Source organism: Symphalangus syndactylus, chromosome 11, assembly GCF_028878055.3.
Source record: "Symphalangus syndactylus isolate Jambi chromosome 11, NHGRI_mSymSyn1-v2.1_pri, whole genome shotgun sequence".
NCBI lineage: Eukaryota > Metazoa > Chordata > Mammalia > Primates > Hylobatidae > Symphalangus > Symphalangus syndactylus.
Genome location: NC_072433.2, coordinates 36000831 through 36025464, shown reverse-complemented (window position 1 = coordinate 36025464; position 24634 = coordinate 36000831). Strand labels below are relative to the sequence as shown.

General features: G+C 51.9%; 1 protein-coding gene across 7 annotated transcripts in view; it reads right to left on the bottom strand.

The window, feature by feature from the left end:
- The window catches only part of KIFC3 (kinesin family member C3), a 44810-nt gene that overhangs the window by 13564 nt on the left and 6612 nt on the right, over nucleotides 1-24634 (bottom strand). For 3 of the 7 annotated variants that reach the window (XM_055298032.2, XM_063612666.1, XM_055298031.2), the window contains exons 3-6: nucleotides 23047-23189; nucleotides 16703-16850; nucleotides 13582-13784; nucleotides 328-393 (exon numbers count right to left, since the gene is read on the bottom strand). In XM_055298032.2, the coding sequence (XP_055154007.1) occupies nucleotides 328-393; nucleotides 13582-13784; nucleotides 16703-16850; nucleotides 23047-23189 (560 nt within the window). Of the gene's footprint in view, nucleotides 1-327; nucleotides 394-3062; nucleotides 3218-13581; nucleotides 13785-16702; nucleotides 16851-23046; nucleotides 23190-24634 lie in introns of those variants that run through there. The other 4 variants (XM_063612669.1, XM_055298035.2, XM_055298036.2 and 1 more) reach the window with 3 other exon arrangements.

The following is a 24634-nucleotide window of genomic DNA, read 5'->3' as shown; positions in this document are numbered from 1 at the left end:
CAGAGTTGAGAAGGGTGGCGACCCAGGGCCTGCTCTCCCTGCTGCCCCCACCCTATTCTGAGTGTGAAACTCACAAGAAGAGACATTTATACCAGGGTTCACACTCCTGTTTAATGTCAGCAACAGAGAAGGAACCTCCCACCCCTTGGAGCCACAAGGCCTCTGAGGGTACCAAGAGGTGGAGATAAGGCTCTCGGTGTGTTTCTGAGACAGGGTGGGATGTGCGGGCTCAGGAGAGAGAGGGTCGCACCCCTGCCCCTGGCAGGGCCTATCTGCACAAGGAAGGCCAGCCCCCTGCGCTGCCCCAGGACAGCCTTGTGGCCTCACCAGCTCAGATCGCAGTCGGCTCACTTCCTGGGCCTGGCTAATGAGCTTCTCCTTCAGGTGTTCTACCTGTGGGCACAGAGTCAGGAGCAAGGTGAACCTCAGTCCTCAGCTCCAGCCCACACCCAGGCCTCCTGCCCAGCACCAGGGATGACTGATGTGGCCGTGGCTTCTTCTAAGGCTGTGGCCTTAGGTTCCCCTATGTTCAAGCATCCCATCACACCTGGGACTTCAGGTGAGAGAAACCTGGGCTGGTGCTGACAGCCTCCCGCACCCTCTCCCTCCACAGGACAGAGCCAACCCCAGCTCTTCAGGAAAGCCCAGAGAGCAAGTGCAACCAAGGCCACCCCAATGCCACCTGGGCCCACCCAACGGCAGCCCACCCTCAGGACTCCTCACTACACGAGCCCCTCCCCAAATCCTGTACCTGCCTGTGTCTACGTAATCTTATGTTCTTTCTCTTTACAGGGGCCCCCAGATTGTACATACTCCAGGTCCTCCGAGCCCTAGATCCACCCTGGCCCAGCCCCCAGAATTTTCCACTTGGGGTGGTCTCTGGCAAGTCAGCCTGTGGAAATGGGTCTGCCAGTGGCCAGGGCACACTCAGAACCTGTGTCCACCCCTGCTCCCAATCTGCCTTGCAGGAGAGCTGTGGCAGCCAAGGCTGTTAGAGGGGGAAGGGGGCATGCACTCCATGAGGAAGCCACGGTTACCTGGCTTATCCGGACCCCAGAAGAGGGGACACCATCATGGTGCCAGTCCCATGAGGGCAGATCCCAGGGGAGCAACCCTTCCCCGGAGCTGTCCTCCAGCCAGCCATCCCCTCCCAAGGCCCCAGACCCTGGTCTCACATCAGCCCACCCCCAGAAACCTCTCTCAGGAAACAATCCACAGACACAGACTTTGGCTCCAGCTTCCGTCAGGGCATGTTTAGGACTTTTCTTGCAGAATGTCCTGTGGTGAGCACCCCCCACCTCGGGAAAGGTGCGCTAAGAGCCAGATTCCTATGTGGTGGTTTAGGAGGTTTACACAGCTGGGTTCTCATTACTAAATGACAGGCAACAACGTCCACTGATTACAGGGGACAGCCAGGTAAGGCAGGTGAGGGGCCGTGCAGGGCTTGGCTCCCAAGAACCCTCTAAGGCGGTGGCCACCATGTACTCTTCTCGGACCACAGGAGGTGAGAACGCACACCCAACATCACCAAAATTCTCATCTTTCAAGAGAGGCCTAGGCCAGCCTGAGCAACATAGCAAGACCCTATCTCTACAAAAAGTTTCAAAACTCAGCCGAGTACGCCAGTGCACACTTATAATCCCAGCTATAATCTGAGGGGTTAGGTGGGAGGATCACCTGAGCCCAGGAGTTTGAAGCTGCAGTAAGCTATGATAGCACCACTGTACCCCAGGGTGACAGAGCGAGGCTGTCTAAAAAAAATAAAATAAAAATAGAGGCTTAGAGTCCGCCCCCTTAGCACAGCCAGCAGCATGCATCAGCCATAGTTAAGACAGGCCTGACATCTGGATTTTGGGTGTGTGTGTAAAATCTCCCTACTTTACATGGTTGAGATGTCATCAAACAAGTCTGTGTCATCAAACAAGGTAGTGTTCGGTCTCGGAGGTCCCTGTCTCCCAGGGCTGGGGAAAGCGGCTGACTCACAGCAGCTAGGCCAGCTCTGAGCGGTCAGGGAGGAAGTGGACCAAGGGATCCACCCCCACCTCTGAGGAAAAGGCCAGGGAGCTGGCACTGCCTGCTCTTGGTGGGGCAGGGGCATTCCAAGATGCAAGACCCGGGTGAAAGGCTGGGGGCCCAGCCAGGCCTCCTGGGGGACAAGCAGGTGACCCAAGGACCAGGCCCCTGGAGGTCAGCTCTGCCGCCACCTGCGCAAGCACATTCCCTCCTAGCAACACGCTGGGCCACGGGCCAGGCAGGGAGGCAGAGCTTGTGCCACTTCTCTGCCCGCTCAGTGCCCGATGAGAGGACGGCTCAAGTCCTTTGGCCCCCGGGTGGGAGTAGGGACAGTTTGCATGAGGCAGCCTTTCTGCTCTAGTCCTAAAATTGAGAATACCGTGAAGAAGCACCCTTAGAGGAGTGGGCAGGTGAATTACAATGTGTATATATAGTACATAGACTATTCTGTCATCATTACATTCATGTTTACCAGGAGTTTTAAATGTCATGGGGAAAGGCTCATCAACATATTAAGTCCAAGAAACATCTGGAAAACCATTGAGTGTACAGCACTAAAAAGTAGGGGTCTCTGGGCTGTGGAATTATAGTTGACAAAATTTTTTTTTTCTTTTTGAGACAGGGTCTCACTCTGTCACCCAGGCTGGAGTGCAGTGCCTCGATCTAGGTGCACTGCAGCCTAGACCTCCTGGACTCAAGCCATCTCCCATCTCAGCCTCCCGAGTAGCCTGGACTACAAGCACATACAACCACGCCCGGCTAATTTTTTTTTTTTTAATGTATAGAAGGGTCTTACCATTTTGCCCAAGCTGGCCTTGAATTCCTGGCCTCAAGCAGTCTTCCCGCCTCAGCCTCCCAAAGTGCTGAGATTACCGTTGTGAGCCCCTGCGCCCGGCCAGTAATTTTTCAGTCTCAAAGAATACCTATTCTTACTCTCCCTACCCTGACATAAGTGAATCGACTTCCTTTTCAAAAGGTTGGAGTCTCCTTCCACGCCCCCTCCCTCCCCAGACAGGCTGCTGCCTCAGCATGGGGCTGGGCGTGCTGACCTTGATCATCTCCACTGCTGCCACTGCCAGGAACTCAGACCCCGATGCAGGGAGAGTGGGGTTTGCCAGTGTTTGCTGGTGGTGGGAGACGGGATACCCACAGGCCACCTGCCTGCCTGCGGCCCAGGGTTCTGTTCTGTCCTTGCATCACAATGGGAACCTGTGGGCTCCTGGGCTCTGTCTGGAATCTCAGAGGGGTGCCCAGAAGGAGGTGGCTGCAACTGGGGCAGGCTGGGGAGCATGGGGGATGGTGAGGGAGTTGAGGAAGGGGCTGTAAAAGGCCCCTTTGTTCAGAGATGTCAGACACTAGGTCATCTCTGGCTTCTTGCAGGCAGCAGAGCAGGGGGAATGTGGCTGAGACGCAGCAGACTGGCACCAAGAGCACTCTGGCCAAGGCACCAGTGGCCTGCTCCGTGCGGGTGGCTGGCCAGCTTTACTGGGCACTAGGTCTTGGGCTTGTAGGGAAGATGTCCGCTTTCTCCTGCACTTGAAGGCAGGCAATCTCTCAGAGTTCGGGAAAACAGGCAAGAAGTCAGAGAGAAATGGAGGCACCTGGGGAAAGCGGATGGGAGACGGCCTGGGAGCAGTAAGAGCCAAGAGCAGGCAGGGCCAGAGGGCAGGGCCTTCCTCAGGGTAGACTGAGGGCCCTTCACACACTCACCGCAACTTCCAGCCAGCAAGGGCCATCTGTGTCTCTAAGCCCAACAGGGGAGGGTCCCGAGCGCCACCCTGGGCCCGATACATACTTGTGGCCGCAAAGGGGCAGCGGGCACATGCCTGAGCCCAAGACACAGGACGGAGGAGAAAGCAGACTCCCCACTAGGCCGCTGAGACGGTCCCAGGACAGCATGGGCGTCAATCCAGGGCTGAGGATGGACCAGGCTGGGGCTGTGCGACACTCCTCCCGGGCCCAAGCTCCTCATCAGCCAGAGCAACTGAATCACGGGCCTGCTGCAGGGGGCGTCGGCCCTGCCTGCTCAAGGGGAAGAGGGAGCTGGGCCTGTCTGCCGACTTGACACCACCTGCATTTACACTTCACAGGCAGAAGTGGCTTGACCAAGGGTGGGGCCGGCCAGCTCAGGTCTGTGTTTTCTCAGCTGTCTGCTTCCAAGGCAGCCTCTTAACATCAAGAAAGAAAACCTGCTGGTTACCTCCTTACCTCCCACCAAGCCCAGTCAATGATCATCAGCTGTCTGCTGAGGAAAAGCGGGCTCTCCCAGGCCGAAGCTGCTGAGCTGGGAAGGCCAGAGGGTCTGGGATCCAGACGACCTCAAGGAAACTCAGCCCAGAGGCCAGCGGGGCAGCCCTGGGAGCACAGCCTGTGGAGCCCACAGAAGGCCTGATCCTGGCTGTATGACCACCGGCCAGGCCTGTCTGTCCCCTGTCCATGCCACCCTGCCTCTGTTGCCAAGTCTTCACCTCTGGGTCCTTCTGCCACTGACAGGCAGTAATAGCAGCTGACAATTCAAATTCTCAAGCCAGGCTGCCCAGGTTCTAATCCAGACATCCCCTTACCCGCTGGGTAACCTTGGACAAGTCTCTTAAGTTCTCTATGTCTCTTAGTTTCCTTATTTGTATAATGAGGCTACCTCATGGAGGCTGTCTCAAGGATTAAATGAGATGATATACGCAAAGGCAGGGATTTTTGTCTGTTGTGTTCAGCACTGTACTCCCAGTGCCTGGAACAGTGGCTGGTACACAGTAGGTATTCAGTAAGCACCTGTAGGAAGAATGCTGAATGCATGAGGGGCCAGCCAGAGCAGAGCTTGTGGATGAGGTTGGTAAGCAGAGACAGAAAGGGTGGCGGAGCTGGAGTGTGCTAAAGGATGCTCACCTCCACCAAAGGCAGGAGCTGCCACTCGACCTCAAGCGGTGGGTGCCATGTGGGAATGTCAGCTCAGAGGTGCCACATCTGCCAATATTTTATGACAAAAAGGAAGTCTAGAGTTTTATGTGAATTTAATTAAGATTTAAATGTTGGAATTAATTTGATTTTAAAAGCAGGGCAATTAGAACTAATAAATTCAGCAAAGTTGAAGGATACAAAATGAACACACAAAAATCGGTTACATTTCTACAACTAACAAGTTTCCAAAAAGGAAATTAAGAAAATAATTCCATTTACAATAGCATCAAAAAGAATAAGGTACTAAGGAATAAAAAAGGTTAAATATTATATGCTAAAAACTACAAAATGTTGGTGAAAGAAATTAAAGATGACATCAATAATGGAAAGACATTCTATGTTCATGGATTAGAAGATTTAATACTGTTAAGGTGTCAGTACTACCCAAAGTGATCTACAGATTCAATGCAATGCCTAACAAAATCCCAATGACATTTTCTGAAGAAATAGAAAAATCCCTATCAAGGGATACCATATAGCTAAAACAGTCTTGAAAGACTGAAGGTCTCACACTTCCTGATTTCAAAACTCACTAAAAAGCTACAGCAATTGGCAAGGCACAGTGGCTCATGCCTGTAATCCCAGCACTTTGGGAGGCCAAGGCAGGCGGATCACCTGAGGTCAGGAGTTTGAGGCCTCCCTGGCCAACGTGGCGAAACCCCATCTCTACTAAAAATACAAAAATTAGCCGGGCCTCACGGCAGGTGCCTGTAATCCCAGCTACTCAGGACGCTGAGGCAGGAGAATCGCTTGAACCTGAGAAGCAGAGGTCGCAGTGAGCTGAGATTGCACCACTGCACTACAGCCTGGGCAGCAGAGCAAGACTCCATCTCAAATAAAAAAAAAATAAAAAAATAAAAAGCTACAGCAATCAAAGCAGTGTGGTACTGGCATTAAAACAGACATAAAAACCAATGGAATGGAATACAGAGTCCAGAAATAAATCCTCACATATATGGTTAAATGATTTTTGACAAGGTTGCCAAGACCATTTAATGTGAGAAAGGATAATCTTTTCAACAAATGGTGCTGAGAAAACTGGATATCCACAGGCAAAAGAATGGAGTTGGATCCTTACCTTATACCATATACAAAAATTAACTCAAAATAGATCAAAGAGGGCCAGGCATGGTATATAATCCCAGCACTTTGGGAGGCCGAGGTAGGAGGAGTGCTTGAGCCCAGGAATTCACGACTAGCCTGGGCAACATAGGGAGACCCTGTCTCTACAACAAGTAACCCAAATTAGCTGGGCATGGTGGCACACGCCTGTGGTCCCAGCTACTAGGAAGGCTGAGGCAGGAGAATCACTTGAGCCCAGGAGGCCAAGGCCGCAGTAAGCCATGACCACACCACCACACTGCAGCCTGGGCAATAGAGCAAGATCTTGTGTCAAAACAAAAAACAAAAAACCACAAAGACCTAAATGTGAGAGCTAAAACTATAAAACTCTCAGAAGAAAACAGAGGAGAAAATGTCATGACATTAAATTTGGCAATGACTTCTTGGCTATAACACCAAAAGCAGAGGCAATAAAAGAAAAAATAGGTAAGTTGGATTTCATCAAAATTAAAAACTTTGTGTAACAAAGGACACTGTCAACAGAGTGAAAAGGCAACACGTGGAAAATACTCGCAAATCATTTATCTGATAAGGAGTTATTATCCTGGATATATAAAGAACTACAACTCAACAACAACAAAAACCCAATTTAAGAATGAGCAAAGAACTTGAATAGAAATTTCTCCAGAGAAGGCATACAAATAGCTAAAACACACATGAAAAGATATTTAATATCACTGGCATTAGGGAAATGCAAATCAAAACCACTATGAGATACCACTGCACACCTATTAGGATGGCTGTTACAAAAATAAAAATAAGCAGGAGCAAGTCCCAGCTACTCCAGGAGGCTGAGGCACGAAGATTGCCTGAGGCCAGGAGTTCAGAGGCTGCAGTGAGCTACGACCACGAACAGCCACTGCACTCTAGCCTGGGCAACATAGCGAGACCTCATCTCTACAAATAAATAAAGAAAATGAAAAACAAGTGCCAATAAAGATATGGAGAAATTGGAACCTCTGTGCACTGTTAGTGGGAATGTAAAATGGTGCGGCCACTATCGAAAACAGTATGATGGTTCCTCAAAAAATTAAAAATAGAACTATCATATGATCCAGCAATTCCATTTCTGGGTATATACCCAAAATAATTTAAAGGAGAGATTCAAAGAGATACTTGTACACTCATGTTTATAGCAGCATTATTCACAGTAACCAAAAGGCAGAAGCTACCCATGGATGGATGAATGGAAAAACAAAACAAACAAAACGTGGTATATCCATACAATGGAATATTACTCAGCCTTAAAAAGGAAGAAAATTCTGATGCATGCTACATGGATGAACTTTGAGGACATTATACTAAGTGAAATAAGCCAGTCACAGAAGGACAAATATTGGATGACTCCACTTACATGAGTAGTCAAACCCACGGAGACAGATGGCGAATGAGGAGTTACTCTTTAATGAGGCCCAAATTTCAGTAGGGGAAGATGAAAAGAGTTCTGGAGTTGGATGGTATATTAGTCAGTTTTCACACTGCTATAAAGAAATACCTGAGACTGGGTAATTTATAAAGAAAAGAGGTTTCATCAGGCATGGTGGCTCACACCGGTAATCCCAGCACTTTGGGAGGCCAAGGCAGGTGGATCACTTGAGGTCAGGAGTCTGAGACCAGCCTGGCCAACATGGTGAAACCCTATCTCTACTAAAAATACAAAAGCCAGGTGTGGTGGCGTACACCTGCAGTCCCAGCTACACAGGAGCCAGAGACAGGAGAATCACTTGAACCTAGGAGGCGGAAGTTGCAGTGAGCTGAGATTGTGCCACTGTACTCCAGCCTGGGAGATGGAGACTCCGTCTCAAAAAATAAAAGTAAATAAATAAATAGATAGATAAATAAAAGAGGTTTAATTGACTCACAGTTCCACATGGCTGGGGAGGCCTCAGGAAACTTACAATCCTGGCAGAAGGAGAAGGAGACACAAGGCATGTCTTCCATGGCAGCAGGAGAGAGAGAGTGAGCACACGAAGGGCAAACTGCCACTTTTAAACCATCAAACCTCATGAGAACTCACTATCACAAGAACTGCAGGGAGGAAACCACCCCATGATCCGTTCACCTCTCACCAGGTCCCTCCCTTGACATGTGGGGATTACAATTCGAGATGAAATTTGGGTGGGGATACAGAGCCAAACTATATCAGATGGTGATGGTTGTTGCACAACGAGAATGTACTGCTGCTGAACGTTACTCTCAAAAATGCTTCAGATCAGCCGGGCGCGGTGGCTCACGCCTGTAATCCTAGTACTTTGGGAGGCTTAAGCAGGTGGATCACCTGAGGTCAGGAATTTAAGACCAGCCTGGCCAACATGGTGAAACCCCATCTCTACTAAAAATACAAAAATTAGCCAGGTGTGGTGGTGCGCACCTGTAGTCCCAGCTACTTAGGAGGCTGAAGTGGGAGAATTCCTTGAACTCAGGAGGCAGAGGTTGCAGTGAGCCAAGATTGTGCCACTTCACTCCAGCCTGGGCGATAGAGCAAGACTCTCTCTCAAGAAAAAAAAAAATGCTTAAGAAGGTAAATTTTATGTTACATCTATTTTTAAAATGATTTAAAAAAAAAAAAAAAAAAGAAGAAGAAGGCGGCGGCCGAACAAGACACATTTGAGGGCAAGATCTAGTTTTCCAGCCTGTGGCCTCTGAAGACAAATTTATTTATTTATTTATTTATTTATTTATTTATTTATTTATTTATTTTATTTTATTTTATTTTTTTTGAGATGGAGTCTTGCTCTGTCACCCAGGCTGGAGTGCAGTGGCACGATCTTGGCTCACTGCAACCTCCGTCTCCCGGGTTCAAGCAATTCTCCTGCCTCAGCTTCCCTAGTAGCTGGACTTACAGGCGTGCACCACCATGCCCGGCTAATTTTTGTATTTTTAGTAGAGACGGGGTTTCACCATGTTGGCCAGGCTGGTCTCGAATTCCTGACCTCAGAAGATCTGCCCACCTCGGCCTCCCAAAGTTCTGGGATTATAGGTATGAGCTACTGCACCTGGCCTGAAAACAATTTTTTAAGGTTCACTCTTGAGGTGCAGGGGGCAGGTAGGGAGTGCCATGAGTGCTGGGCACAGTGGCTCATGCCTGTAATCCCAGCATTTTGGGAGGCTGAGGCAGTCAGATCTCTTATGCCCAGGAGTTCGAGACCTGCCTGGGCAATATAGCAAGACTCTGTCTGGACAGAAAATACAAAAGTGGGCCAGGTGTGGTGGACACCTGTGGTCCTAGTTATTCAGGAGGCTTAGGTGGGAGGATGGCTTGAGCCCGGGAGGCAGGGGCTACAGTAAGCTGTGATCACGCCCCTGCACTCCAGCCTGGGTGACAGAGTGAGACCCTGTCTCAAAATAAAAAAGGAGTGTAGTGAGGTCTGGGCAGCATGTCACATTATTGGGAACTTCAGGAACCTTGAGGCCATGGCTCTAGGGACATCCACAAGAGGACAGGGGAACTCAAGGCCAGCAGGACATGGCCTGGGACTGTTGTTAACAACACTGGGGAGGGTCATCCCAACAGTCACAGCCTCCTGTGGTCACCAGACCAAGATGAGCAGCCTCTGTGGCCTGGGTCAGCTGGGTGCTCAAGGACTATGGACCGTTGGCCCAATTGCTCTCAGTAAATACAAATACCTCCTCCACCTGGCACAGCAATGGGGAGGCCTGAGAAGACTCCTACAGCCCCCACAAGCCCAGGTCCCAACAGTGATAATGGAGCCCTGTTAACTGAGTTGGCTTTGCCAGTAGGGCAGGGGGATTTCATAAGACCATTTTTCATCCCCTATTCCCCTGAGGTAGGTACTATTATTATACCCATTTTACAGGAAGAAAAACTGAGCTCCTAAGAGGTTAAGCCTTGGTTAGGCAACTTACTTGAGGTCACCTGACCAGTAAGTGGTGGACTTAGGACTGGAACTCGCATCTAACTGACCCTTGCAGAACCCTCACCCTTAACCATGGGCCACACAGCCTTGCAGGAACAGCAATGTGAGAAAGCAGCCGATCAGAAGCCAGTGTGGACAGGGCTGGGAACACGGCACCACGGAAAACAAGGCAGAGTGTACCCCCAGGGAGCTTTGCTTAGAGAGGCAATGTTCAGAATTCCAGGAAAGTCCAAGTCTGAGTCAAACCACAGTGAGGCTAGCAGGAGACCAGGGCATGCGGGAGTGACAGCTCATGACACACCACACATTACATTTGACCATCCTTTTTTCTGTCCACTCTTACAACAGATCCACCCCAAACTGCAGTGTGACATTTGTGAGCCCCAGTTTAGAGACTGGGAAGTGAAGGCTCAGAGAGGAAGCGACTTCCTACAGCTGCCTGGCTGGCACGTGGCACAGCCAGAATAGAATCCTGCTCACGGGATTCCAAATCCAAAACTCTCCCAGTAACAACAATGGTGGTGGCCACAGCAACACCAATGACTCACTAGGCATCATCTCATCACGTCCTATTATTACATCCATTTCACAGATGAGGAAACTGACCTGCAGAGTGGTAATTAACTGTCCCAAGGTCACACAGCTAATGAGTAGTGCCAAAGTCAGGGTTTGAACCCAGCTCCAGGCCCATGTGGTTGGCCACATCTCCACAAGATCGGGCCTTCCAGAGAGTATCTCAGAGACCTGGAGCTTCAGATACATCCCCTGAGAAATTTTCAGAAAACAGCTGCAGTCAGAAAGTTCAAGGACAGGCCAGGCGTGGTGGCTCATGCCTGTAATCCCAGCACCTTGGGAGGCCGAGGCGGGTGGATCACCTGAGGTCAGGAGTTCGAGACCAGCCTGAACAACATGGTGAAACCCCGTCTCTACTAAAAAATACAAACAATTAGCCAGGCATTGTAGTGGATGCCTGTAATCCTAGCTATTCAGGAGGCTGAAGCAGGAGAATCGATTGAACCTGGGAGGTGGAGATTGCAGTGAGCCAAGACCGTGCCATTGCATTCCAGCCTGGGCAACAAGAGCTAAACTCCATCTCAAAAAAGAAAAAGAAAAAGAAAAACAACGTTCAAGGACAAAACGAGAACAAAGACCAGGAACCATTCTGAATTTCTAAGTCACTTGCGGGAGTGGGGTAGGCTCGGGGGTTCTCCTAAGAGAGGCTGGACAGCTGGGGCTCAAAGAACTAAAAAGGCTGGGATGTTTCCTCCTCAGTTTCCCTTCTTAAAAAGTAAGTTGATTTTGTTAATTAAAGGAAAAAATGTTTTCAAAAACCTCTTTAAAGTCACAAAAGGTTAGATACTACGATTTCACTTTTATAAAATGTTCAGAAAAGAGAAATCCATAAAAACAGAAAGCAGATTAAAGGTTGCCAAGGGCCGTGGGGCAAGGAGCATGGGGAGTGACTGTCAATAGGCCTGTTGGAGTGATGAAGATGTTTGGCAATGAGACACTGGTGATGGATGCATTGCCATCTTAATATACTCACCACCGACCACCGAATGGTACACCTTCAAGGGGAGAATTTTATGGCATGTGAATTATATCTCCACAAAGCCCATTTTCTTTTCTTTTCTTTTTTTTTTTGAGACAGAGTTTCGCTCTTGTTGCCCAGGCGTGCAATGGCGTGATCTCGGCTCACTGCAACTTTTCCCTCCTGGGTTCAAGTGATTCTCCTGCCTCAGCCTCCCGAGTAGTTAGGATTATAGGCGCCCACCACCACACTCAGCTAATTTTCGTATTTTTAGCAGAGACAGGTTTCACTATGTTGGCCTGGCTGGTCTTGAACTCCTGACCTCAGGCGATCCACTCACCTCGGCTTCCCAAAATGCTGGGATTACAGGCGTGAGCTACCACACCCAGCCCACAAACCCCTTTAAAAAACACTTATTTGCAAAATGAAGTGTCTGAAAAGCCTAACTGGGGAAGGTCAGGGAAGGAAGAAGGGCTGCTCGGCCTTTGCCTGAGGCCAGACACGTGTCCTGCAGGGTAGGCCCTGGACCCCCTGCAACCCCCCAAGGTGCTTGAGCCACACCTCTCCTACCACAAGTCCCTTTGCACTGGCTAAGCCTCAGCTCAGAGTGCACTTCCCTCTGCTCTGTTCCAGAGCTCAGCTCAAGACGCCTAGGGACAACCCCTCGAGGCCATGTGTGGCCCATCCCGATGAGCCCTTCCCACTTTATGTGGGTGTGTGAAGCAAATGTCTGTTTTCCCCCAGGCAGAGCCTCCACCAGGTGGGAGCCTGCTGTCCACTGGGGTATTCCCCGTGCCCAGCTCAGTGCCAGTACAAAAGGGGCAGGCACAAATACCCAAGGAAGTAGGCGGGCATGCAGCAGGCAAGAGGATACAGGGCTAGCCTAGAGGAGCCCCCTGTTAGTGGGGAAGGCAGGCCCAGATAGTCAAGCTGTGGGGTGTGTAAGAAGAAGACACAAAGCATGAGGGGTACCCCCAAGGAGTCCCACCTGACTCAGCAAGGGGCAGGTGGGCAGGCCAGGCCATTCTTGAGAAGAGGACACACCTATAAGCTGGAAGAAATGCTGCATTTCAAAAGCGCGCACAATATGCTGCCCCCAGAACTGAGAGAACGAGTCACAGCACACATGATGCACAATAGGCAGACGTCGGCATGTCCAGGCCATCTCTTTGCTGGCTCATGGGACACAGAAAGAACTTAGCTCTACCTGAAGGCCAGTCTGTCAACAGAGAGTGCTGGGCCCAGAGCTCAGAGGCCCAACAGCCGGGCCAGGGCACTGGATCAGAAGTGGGGATGATGTGGCAGACAGGCTTGGAGACCTTGGGGAAGTGGGCGAGGCTCAGATACAGCCACAGAGGCAGACACTGAGGATGAGAGTGGGGAAAGAGGCCTGGGAGCCCGCATGGAGATGCAGAAGAAGAAGAAAGTGACGCAGTCACACACACAGAAGAGGGCCGGTGGTCAGGCCCATGGGACGTGCAGCTCATGAGCCAACGGTACCCAAATGTCCTGCCCAGCCAACGAAGGAGACAACGCTGACCTGCATGAACCCTGGCTCTCCCTGGCTTCCAGAGGTTTGAGAGATCCCTTCCCCAACATGCACTCAAACTAGCGTCCGCGTTTAATGAGAAATCAAAAGAACAAGAAACGTCATGCCAATCTCCTGTGGGGTGACCATCTGATGAGTTTTGTCCACTCAGGCTGCCCAGTGCAGGGCACTGTGGAAGATGGGGTGGACTCCGGGTAGGAAGCACCCCGCACCTTCCTGCTCCACTCACGTCTATGTCACCTCCTAGTGGGGAAGGTCCTGGCCCCTGGTAACCGCAAGGAGATGGGGCACAAGGAGGACCAGGATGGGAGGCCTCTGTATGCTGAAAGAAATGCTGCATCTCAAAAGTGCATCCTCCAGGATGGGAGGCCTCTGACTCTCACCACCCTACCCTCCAGTGTATTCCAGGAAACGAGACCCCAGCTGTCTCCTCTTACACCAGTAGCCTGGTGGGGTCAGGTGCCCCAGGCGATGTCCTCTGACCTGCTCCATAGTGGGCAGTGGCCTCTGCCCATCCCAGCCTCCCCAGGTACCTGGTTCTGCAGCTGGGTGGATGTGGCCTGCTGGTCACTGTCGCGGAGGGCCAGCCTCTCCCGTAGGACCACCAGCTCCTCCTGTAGCTGGGCCTTCTCCTCCTGGAGCTGGGACATGACCTCCACCATCCTATGCACCACGGGGGCTGCACCTGGTGGCCCTGACAGGCTCGAGCACCTCCTGCTGCCAAAGAGACGCCCACCTACGAGCAAAGTGTAGTGGCTGATGAGAGGGCAGCAGAGGTCCCACGCTGGCAGAGGAGGGGGTCCATCACAGCAGGGCAGACCACCAGGGATGACAGGGGTGCAAGCAGAGGGGGTGGGCAACCAGGTGAGGGTTGGGGCAGCAGCGGCATAGGTTAGCTGGGGCCTCCAGGGCCTGTCCCAGAAGAAGACACTTCCCCAGACAGCATCTGGGGGATGAAATTACCTGGATCAGGACTTAAGAAAGCAATTTTCACTGAATACGGCTCTCAAAGCACATGTTCTAGGTCTGATGGGCCAGCCTCTCTCCATGGCCAGGCTGCAAGGAATCGCAGCTGGGAAAGACAAGGGATTCTCACCCTAGAAAACTCTATTCTTGTAGGAACATCATTTCTTTAAATCTCAAACCCTCTCAAAAGTACAGAAGAGAAGCGTGGGGCTCCCTAGCCTGCCCCTGTGGCAAGTGGTCAACTGTGCAGAAAGAGGGGAGCCAGGGGAGCCATGCGCATGTGTGAGGGACAGACAGACCAGGACACAAAGCCAGCCCGACACATGGAGCAAGAACTCAGCCAGCCAGCACCCAGCAAGGATGGAGCGCAGGGACCTCCCAGGCAAGAGAGAGGGAAACACGCGGCTGGGCGGAAGCTCTGCCTGAGTCCTCCTCCTCCAAAGGCCTCCCACTGTCCTGTCACCAGGAACGAGAGAGATGGACAGATGGAAGAAGGACAAGAACACAGAATCAGGGCCCGTGACCTGTGCATGGGGCCTGGGATGCTTGTTACAGCTTGCTTCCAGGGCACCAAGAATGGCCATGGTCTTTGTAGGTAGAGAACAAAGAGTTTGGGGGAGAGAGAGAAGAATGGGGGGCTAGGGAGGAGGGATGGGGGGTTTGCCTCCTCCCCTCAGGGAGCACCAAATGGGATGTGACAGAGTGTGGCAGAGTGAAGGGTGAAGAGGGGCATCTGCTGGCCAGAGAGAGCTGCCCTCCACCTCAAAGCCTGGGGCTCTAGGTGTTGCCACATTAGTCCCCAGGAATCCCAGCCCTCGGCAGGCTGGGGTTGGGGGGCTCTTAGACTCTGGGAAGGAAGCCACTTGCACCTGAAGTCACACACCCCTCTGACAGTCTGGCCTGAGGGAAGCCAAACGGACTCAGCCGGACAGGGAAGTGGGGAGGGTGCAGCTTGCAGCTGGGCGGGGACATCTCAGCACAGCCCCAGGAGGAGGGGCAGATAGCTAGAGGCCCCCCAGCCCGCTCTAGGAGAGCAGGAGGGGCACACACAGGTCGGCTCTTCCCTCCTCCACCCGAGCACTCCGGAGAGCTGGAGCTGGGCATCCCGGTTAGGTGGTGACCCTGGCTGTGTGGCCTGCACGTGATGCAGCATGCATGTCACACAGAGCTGGCCAAGCTCCCGCGATCTGTTCTAGAGCGAGTGAGATCAGACAGATGCTTCCAGGCCTGCACACGGGGCAGCATGAGCAGCACGTGACCAGCATGGCCCTCAGCCCTTTGCAGGCTGCTGCAGTGAGGCAGGGAACGCACTGGACTCCTGGCCCAAGAGCTGGTTCTGCCACTCGAGAGACGTGTGGGAGGGGCATGACAGGAGCTTCCTAGGAGAAATGGGGACAAGAGGCCTTGCCCGAAAGGAGTCCAGCACCGTGGAGATGCACAGGCGTGGGTGGCTGTTACACAACAGGCCATGGGGCAGAAATGAGGCCTTGGAGAACCCAGCTCATCCGGAACACTGCTCACGTCACAGGACGTCACCCCTAGAGGGGCTCACCAGGTCTCAGCACCACGGCAGGGCAGTGGGAAGGGGGCCAGGAGAGTGCTTGTGGAGAAAAGATCTCCAAGAAGCTCAGGGAGGTCCCAGAAAGGGGAGGACAGGAGGACGAAGTGAGATCAAAGGGGCCCTTGTGCTGTGGAGGCTGCACTCAGGGCTCAAAGATGCGATGTAGGCGCGGCCTGGCCCCACTGACTGGGTCATCCTTGCCGTTCCCTGGAATGAGCCTTCCTCTTCTCCGCGCACAATCTGCGAGATGATGTCCCCTGCCTGAGGCTGGCCTGCCCACACTCAGCCAGACCCCAACCCCTGCCACTCGCTGCAGAGGAGTGCCTGAGCCCAGACAGGCCAGAACCCCAGAACAGGGCTCTGGGACAGCCTCAGAGAAGGGAGTGGCTCCTTCCACCACATGGCAAGTTCAGACACACAAGTTAACCTTTTGGCGATGGAGGAGGAAGATGACAGAAAGGCCAGTTCCTCTTTCCTTCACACGGTCTTGGCCTTCCCCGGGGGTCCTGGAGGATGCTGCTTCCCCATTATCACCAGGCTCTCGTTTACTGCGAGGGACCCCTGGCATGGACCCGTAAGACTACAAGGGGGGCCTGTAGAATCTTCCAGAACCAGCCAGCCCTGGACACCATGGCAGACCCTGCCAAAGAAGAGCTGAGCCACTGGCTCCTTTATCTCAACCTCTGGCCAGGAGAATCAAAGTCCTGTCCTAGGAGCCTCCAGACCCTGGGAGCCCATGGATAGGAGGGAGAAGGCCGAGTCTCTCTCTGCAGGCGGTGGCGTCTGTGAGGCTGCCACCCTCGCCCTGCTTTAGACAGGCGCTGGGAAAAGACAAAAAGCAGGGAAATCCAACCCCAGCCCACGGTGGCCAAGGCCTCTTATCACTGGGTGGGGACTGGATGCTGCCGGACGCAGGTGGTGAGATGAAGGTTCTATACACACCTCTGTCCCTGAATCCGGGAGAGGCAGGCTGGGGGATTGGAGCTGCAGATCAGGCAGCTGGAGTCTATCTAGGCCACCTCCAGCTGGGGAGCACAGGGCATGGGGATAGCACCAACTACACAAGAGCCTCCCTCCTGTGCTGGCTTCACTGGGGAGTGCCAGTTTGGCGGGCAGGCCTGCTTTACCTGTATTCTCTACATTCATGGTGCCACCAGCTTCCCGGGCTTCCCGGGCCTCCCGGGCCTGCCTGGGGGCCGGCGCCTGTCTCTTCCAAAGCTTCTCTTCTTTCGTCCCCTGACTCTGGCTCTTGCACCCCTTGTCCTGCAGGGCCTGCTGCCAAGACACAACCAGAATCCTCACATGAGGGAGACTGCACCAGGGAGGGACCCTCGAGCCAGAGGATGGTGCACTCCCGGAGCTGGCAAGGATCCCAGGGCCCAGCAGGTCCAGTCCCTCCCTGTGTGGGTGGGTGGGGACGTTGAGGTCCAGGATCTGGAAGAGGATGTGCCAGGTCCCACGGCAAGACAGTGGCAGTGCCTTCTCCTGGCCTCCCTCAGCAGCTGGTCTTCTGCACCAGCAAAGAAGGTCCTTAGGTACTTCAAGTCCTCAGGCGAAGCTCACGCCATCCCTGCAGGGTCTGAGAGTCACCAGCACAGAGACCGGCTTGCTTCCGGTGCGCACACCCCACAGGCAACCGTCCAGCCCCACCACACACATATCAACCTCAGGGCAACTGCTCCCATGCCAGCTGCTGCCACCCCAGGCACACAGCCCCGCATCTCCAGATGGGACCCCCAGGACTGCCAAGGAGGCTGCGCATGAGTCCGTCTGAGCAGGGGAAGGGCCACAGCCCTGCCTCTTTCACTCTCTCTGCCCCACAGGGCTATCGAGAGGCCATGGGAAGCTGTCTCCTCTTCCAGGGGGAACACAGGGAGAGAGAGGGGAGGCATGAAGAGGTGTTTCATCCAGAGAACATCACCTGCCGCTCACACAGAAAGATGCCCAAGGCAGGCGGCAGGGCCACATGCAAAGAGTGATCCCATTTGAGGATCATGAAAATAAAACAGGCATAGAGACAAATCTAGAGAACTACATAGATAGTGATCCTCTCTGGAAGGTTGGGGGGATGGTGTAGTGGCTAAGAGTAGAAACAAGCATCATTTCAATTTTGGGGGAATTAAAAGAAAGTTCACAACAGAGAGAACATGAGAAGAGGGGAAAGGAGGTGGCCTTACATTTCATGTTGAACCTCTTTGGCATTTGAATTATTAACCTTATAAACACTGACTGTGTTTTTTTGTTTTCTTTTCTTTTCTTTTTTTAAACAGAGTCTTACTCTGTCACCCAGGCTGGAGTGCAGTGGTGCGATCTCGGCTCACTGCAACCTCTGCCTCCCAGGTTCAAGCGATTCTCCTGCCTCAGCCTCCCAAGTAGCTGGGATTACAGATGTGCGCCATCACACCTGGCTAATTTTTGTATTTTTAATAGAGACGGGGTTTCACCACGTTGGCCAGGCTGGTCTCGAACTCCTGACTTCAAGTGATCCACCTGCCTCGACCTCTCAAAGTGCTGGGATTACAGGCATGAGCCACTGTGCCTGGCCATTTTTTTTCTTTCTTTCTTTCTTTTTTTTTTTTAAAGACAGAGTCTCACTCTGTGGCCCAGGCTAGGGGGCAATAGCACAGTCACAGCTCACTGCAACCTTGACTTCCTGGGCTCAAGCAATCCCCCAGCCTCAGCCTCCTGAGTCGCAGGGACTACAGGTACACACCACCACGACTGGCTGATTTTTGTATTTTTTGTGTAGAGATGGGGTTTTGCCATGTTTCCCAGGCTGGTCTCAAACTCCTGGGCTCAAGCAATCCTCCTGCCTCAGCCTCCCAAAGTGTTAGGACTACAAGCATGAGCTACCATGCCCAGCTTTTTTTTTTTTTTTTTTCCATATCAACAGAGGTTATCTTAGAAGAGAGATAGCAAACAATTTCTGTGTGTCTTTGTGACCTTTAAATTCAAAACAAAAAAATAAGTCACTCTTTTAAAAGTGCTCAGTCTAAAAAATAAACACGTAGTCTAGAGGTGGCAAGGCCTGTGTGTGAAGCCTGGCTCTTCCTCGGCTAAGCTGTGTGACGGTGGGCAAGTTACTTACCTTCTTGAAGCTGCATTCTCCTCATTCTTAAAATAAAAATGGTAATAATAGGACCGCCTCACTGAGCTTGTGTGAAGAGTAACAGACAACTGCAGCCAAGTCCCCAGAAGGCACCTGGCACATAGTAAGGGCTTAATATGAGGTAGCTATTATCGGGACATGATTCCTGTAATCTTCACATTGTTTTACTTTGACAATCAAAAAGCCAATAAAGATAATTGAAAAAGACAAGAAAAGTGACATCAGCAGGTTCCTTAGCCCAAAACTCACCCCCTCCCTCTCTCGACCCGGAGCTCCACTTGAGAAGGGTGGGTGGGGGACACACCTCTTATATTTAGGAATATTCCTGCTGGGCGCAGTGGCTCACACCTGTAATCCCAGCACTTTGAGAGGCTGAGGCGGGTGGATCACCTGAGGTCAGGAGTTCGAGACCAGCATGGCAAAACCCTGTCTCCACTAAAAATGGAAAAAAAATTAGCTGGGCGTGGTAGCAGGCACCTGTAATCACAGATACTTGGGAAGCTGAGGCAGAAGAATCGCTTGAACTCAGGAGATGGAGGTTGCAGTGAGCTGAGATTGCACCACTGTAATCCAGCCTGGGTGACAGCTCAAGACTCTGTCTCAAAAAGAAAATAGAAAATTCCCTCCGACTTAATTTTGTCCCCACCCTGTGACCAACTGCCACACCATCGCGAGCAGGCTTGTGAGCCATGGCGGTAAGGACAGCAGCTGGAAGTTTCCATTTGCCAGCCAGGGCAAAGGTTACACTATTTCTGGCCTGTTGGCCAAGCCACAGGAAGGACAGACGGGGCCCTGGGGGGTTGGGAATTTCTGCAGCGCCTCTGTGGGGTGCATCTCAGGTTTTAACTGCTGGGCAAGGCTAGGGAGGGGGTGTCACTAAGCCTACCAGGTCGCTGCACTGTGCTTGGGACCCACTCTGGCCCCACATCTTCGACCCTGAAGCACCTACCGCATAATGGAGCTTTGTGGGGGCCCGCCAGGATGTGAACGTGGAAGCTAGTTGCTGGTGCCAGCGTCCCAGAGATCTTCAGCAGATCTGCTGACCCCAGGACTCAGCTGCAACCACAACTCAGCACCCCATAATCAAAGCTCAAGAACAGAGCCACCACCCAACTCGAGGCTGTGGGTTTCTGACTGCCGCCTTCCAATTTAACTACAGATGGCTCAAGACAGAGCAAAGAGCGGGTCCTCAGGTTTCTTTAACTGTTCTCTCACCAGACCTGCTTTTCTAGCAGATTTGAACAGAAAAAAGAAGAAACTTTTGGTTCAGTTTTCAGATGAATCACATGAGAAGGGACAAGAAACCCCTTGAAACACAAGACTGTCCCTGAAGCAACATCAACCCCTGCACCCGTGTTCAGATCAGGGGCTGGGACAACAAGCTACCCGGGCCAGGACACCCATTTGCACCAGGAAGGACATGTCCCCTTGAAGGGTATGTGTTTCCCACACTCCATCCTGCCCACCATTTGTACACATTCCTTCAAGGCTCTGTGAAAATCTGGCTTCCACAAAGGGCAGAATCAGTGTGTGGATGGTCAGGAGAACGTGGGGGAGTGATGGGCCCTCTAGTGCACCGGCTTTCTTGGGGGGTGGGCCTTGGCAGCACCCCCAGATAACCCTGGTGTCAATCCTCTGCCACTGCCTTCTTGGCCCCTGCCTGGTTTGCCTTCATCTCTTTGTGATTATTTGGTCACTCTCTGGCACCTCTGCTAGACTCTCTTGTCTCTTTCTGCACTGTACCTCTGACCCTAGCACAGACTGGCACATTCTAAATAATCTATTGAACAAATGCATTAATTAAAAATGGGCAGAGCTTATACTGCCCTGAAAATACTCAAAGCTATCACTGCATGGCATTTACACAGCACAGATATTTGTTTAAGGAGCTCACTGCAATCAGAAACAATACAGAGGATCTGTTACAAATAATTTATGGTAAGCCCTGAAGTAGACTATTATGCAGCCGTGTAAAAGAAAGAGGTAGGGCTGGGCATAATGGCTCACACCTGTAATCCCAGCACTTTGGGAAGCCAAGGCAGAGCCCACAAGTTTGGGACCAGCCTGGGCAACATGATGAAACGTCCATCTCTACAAAAATTACAAAAATTAGCCAGGCGTGGTGGCACATGCCTATAGTCCCAGCTACTCAGGAGGCTGAGGTGAGATGACTTGGCTAGAGGTTGCAGTGAGATTGTACCACTGCATTCCAGCCTGGGCAATAGAGCCAGACCTTGCTCAAAAAAAAAAAAAAAAAAAAAGGTAGTTCTCTATGTGTTGATGAGCATGAAGAGATTACCAGGACTTACTTGAGGGAAAGAGCTAGTCACAGAATAGCATGTAAAATAAATAATAAAAATCATATAAATATGCACTGGGAACTGTGGCTCATGCCTGTAATCCCAGCACTTTGGGAGGTTGAGGTGGGCAGATCACTTGAGGTCAGGAGTTCAAGACCAGCCTGGCCAACACGGTGAAACCCCATCTCTACTAAAAATACAAAAATTAGTCAGGTGTGGTGGCACATGCCTGTAGTCCCAGCTACTCGGAAGGCTGAGGCATGAGAATCGCTTGAACCTGGGAGGTGAAGGTTGCAGTGGGCTGCGATCATGCCATTGCACTCCAACCTAGGCAACAGGGCGAGACTCTGTCTCAAAAAAAAAAAAAAATCATATAAGTATGGCTGGGTGCAGTGGCTCACACCTGTAATCCCAGCACTTTGGGAGGCTGGGGTGGGCAGATCACTCGAGGTTAGGAGCTCATGACCAGCCTGGCCAACATGAAGAAACCCTGTCTCTACTAAAAATACAAACATTAGCTGGGCATGGTGGCACACGCCTGTAATCTCAGCTACTTGGGAGGCTGAGACAGGAGAATCACTTGAATCCGGGAGGCGGAGGTTGCAGTGAGCTGAGATCATGCCATTGCACTCCAGCCTGGGCAACAGAGCGAGACTCTGTCTCAAAAAAAAAAAAAAAAGAGTTCAAGACCAGCCTGGCCAACGTGGTGAAATGGTGAAACCTTATCTCTACTAAAAATACAAAAATTAGCCAGGTGTGGTGGTGCACACCTGTAATCCCAGCTACTCAGGAGGCTGAGGTGGGAGAATCACTTGAACTCGAGAGGCGAATATTACAGCCAAGATCACGCCACTGCACTCCAGCCTGGGCAACAGAGTGAATGAGACTCCATCTCAAAAATAAAAATCATATAAATTTAATTAAGTGGTTCTATATAGGAAAGATAAATAAATAAACACCAAATACTTAATAGTGGATTTCTCAAAGATAGAGGACTACGAGAGGCAGTTTCTGGATAACTGTATCTCTGCCCTGTTGTTAGTTGTGTTGAATGGTCGAATATGTGACCAGAAGCGAGTAACTTAACCTCTCTGAGCCTCCACATCCTCATCTATAAAGCTCAGATCAAATACTGTATCCTGAGATTGTTATGAGTATGAAGAGGACTAATATGAGATCTTTTAATGCCTGGCATAAAGTCCATGTTTGATAAACAGTAGCTCTTATTACTATTATCATTATGTATTATTTCTACAGCCAAATATACATACATATGTAAAGTTTATCTTTTTTCTTTTCTTTTTTTTTTTTGAGACAGGGTCTCACTCTGTCACCCAGGCTGGAGTGCAGTGGTGCAATCACTGCAGCCTCAACCTCCTGGGCTCAAGCGATTCTCCCACCCCAGCCTCCTGAGTAGCTGGGACTATAGGAATCACCATGCCCAGCTATTTTTTTATTTTTCTTTTTGTAGAGATGGGGTCTCACTATATTGTCCAGGCTGGTCGTGAACTCCTGGGCTCAAGCGATCCTCCCATCTCAGCCTCCCAAAGTGGTGAGATTACAGGCCTGAGCCACTGTGACTAGCCTTACTTTGTCTTTTTAAAGTCACTTGGTGATAACTGCAAGGGAGAAGACCCCAAGTTTTAGTGAATCCCCCATCTAGCTTTGAATTCTCACTTCGAACAAGGAAATATTCCCAAGGAAATACAAGGAAATACTCACATAACCATGTTTCAGAATAATCAACTACCCCAAACCTGCCTGTTTTCCCAATACCTTCTCCAAGCTCTGCCCATCTCAGCTAAGGCCCACGTGCTTCCCATTTTAACACCTCAGCCAGGGCATGGCTGAAAAGCTCCTGTCAGCTCCTGTGAGATTTCCCTTATCTGACTTAATAAAGCAGGCTCCCAGGCAGAGGGGTCATGAGGAGCCTAGCAGAGAGGTGCGAGGTGGGTCCCCGGCTCTCCCCAGGTGCTTCCTACCCCCAGAAGCCTGGCAGGAATCCAGCCACTGGAGCTCCGAGAGCCAAGGCACACGCAGCCTGGAAGGCCCCAGTGCTTACCTGCAGGGTCAGGTAGAGCCCGTGGGGGCTTCCGGGGCCAGCCCAGTCCACGCTAAGGGCTCGGCACTGAGCTAGGGCTGGGCGAGCTGCACTTCGGGCACTGGAGTCCTCGTCACCGCAGACTGGGGTATCTTTTCCACGCCCTGTCCCAGGACAGAGAGATAGGTGAGACACTCCGACCACTGGCCGAAGACTGCTAGCCATGGATCACTGGCCAGGGCCACAGCTGAGCTCAGCTTTCACACATCCCTGGCTGGTCCAGATGTGGCCAGGAGGGGCTCACACACCCTTACACGCCTGCCCCGCAGAGGGGAAGGCCTGGCTCGGGGCAGGGGCTATGCTCCTTCCTTACCAAAAGCCGCCCAAAGATTCTCTTCTGGAGGGGGCCCAATACCCCACCGGAGGCTCCCCTATCCCCACAGTGGCTTTTGGGGCAGGCATCTGCTCAGCAGGGCAGCGGAAGGAAGCCGATGCCAGCCAGCCTGCATGAAGCTTTGAGGACTTGCACAGGGGCTATTGCTTTATTACCCCAGCTGCCTCTAGGTGGCAATTTCTTCCCTGACTTCATTAAGACCAAATCCACACCAGGTGGCCCAGCCTCCGTTGCCTCCCCAAGCGTATTCAGAACCAGCTAACGTGCATCCCCTTGTGCCTCTGACACACTGCCTCCCTCACCCATGGGAGAGAGGGCGGGCTGCGGCAGCAATGCCCCAGCCACCCACCTCCACCTGCAGAGCTGAACAGGGTGGGATAGGGGCCAGCCTCACGAGTCATGAGACACACTGTAGAGCCACTACCCTAGGGCGTAACAATATCCCGAGTGCCAGCCACTGGCCCAAGTGCTTTTCAGGCCTTACACACGTTCTTTTTTTTTTGAGACAGGGCCTCTCTCTGTTGCCCAGGCTGGAGTACAGTGGTGCGATGTTGGCTCACTGCAACCTCCACCTCCCGGGTTCAGCGATTCTTATACCTCAGCCTCCCGAGTAGCTGGGATTACAGGTGCGCACCACCAGCCCAACTAATTTTTGTATTTTTAGTAGATACGGAGTTTCACCATGTTGACCAGGCTGGTCTTGAACTCCTAACCTCAAGTGATCTGCCCGCCTCGGCCTCCCAAAGTGCTAGGATTACAGGCGTAAGCCACAGCACCCAGCCTTTACACATCTTCTTGATCCTCAGTTTGCTTGTCAATAAAATGGGGACAACTTCACAGCCCTGTGATAAGGATTAAATGGGATGAGATACACGTGGTGCCCATGTAGTGCCAGGCACACAGAAAGGGCCCACAGTACAGGCCAATAGGACTACAGTAGCCATCAGCTCCTCAAAACTCCCCAGGGAGGTGGGGGGCATTCTCCCCACCTGACAGGCAAAGAACCGGAAGCCTGGAAGGGTTAACAATGTGCCCAGGGTCACAGGGAGCCAGGATTCAAATCCCATGTGCTAACCAAACCTCTGCCAGCCGACTCTCAGGGTGGCAATATGGGGGTTGGTCAGGGGGCTCAGAGGGGCCTGGGGCAGCTGAGCTGGCTGAGGCCCAGTGGCAGGCATGGCGCTTGCATTTCACACACAGGATTTCATCTGACCT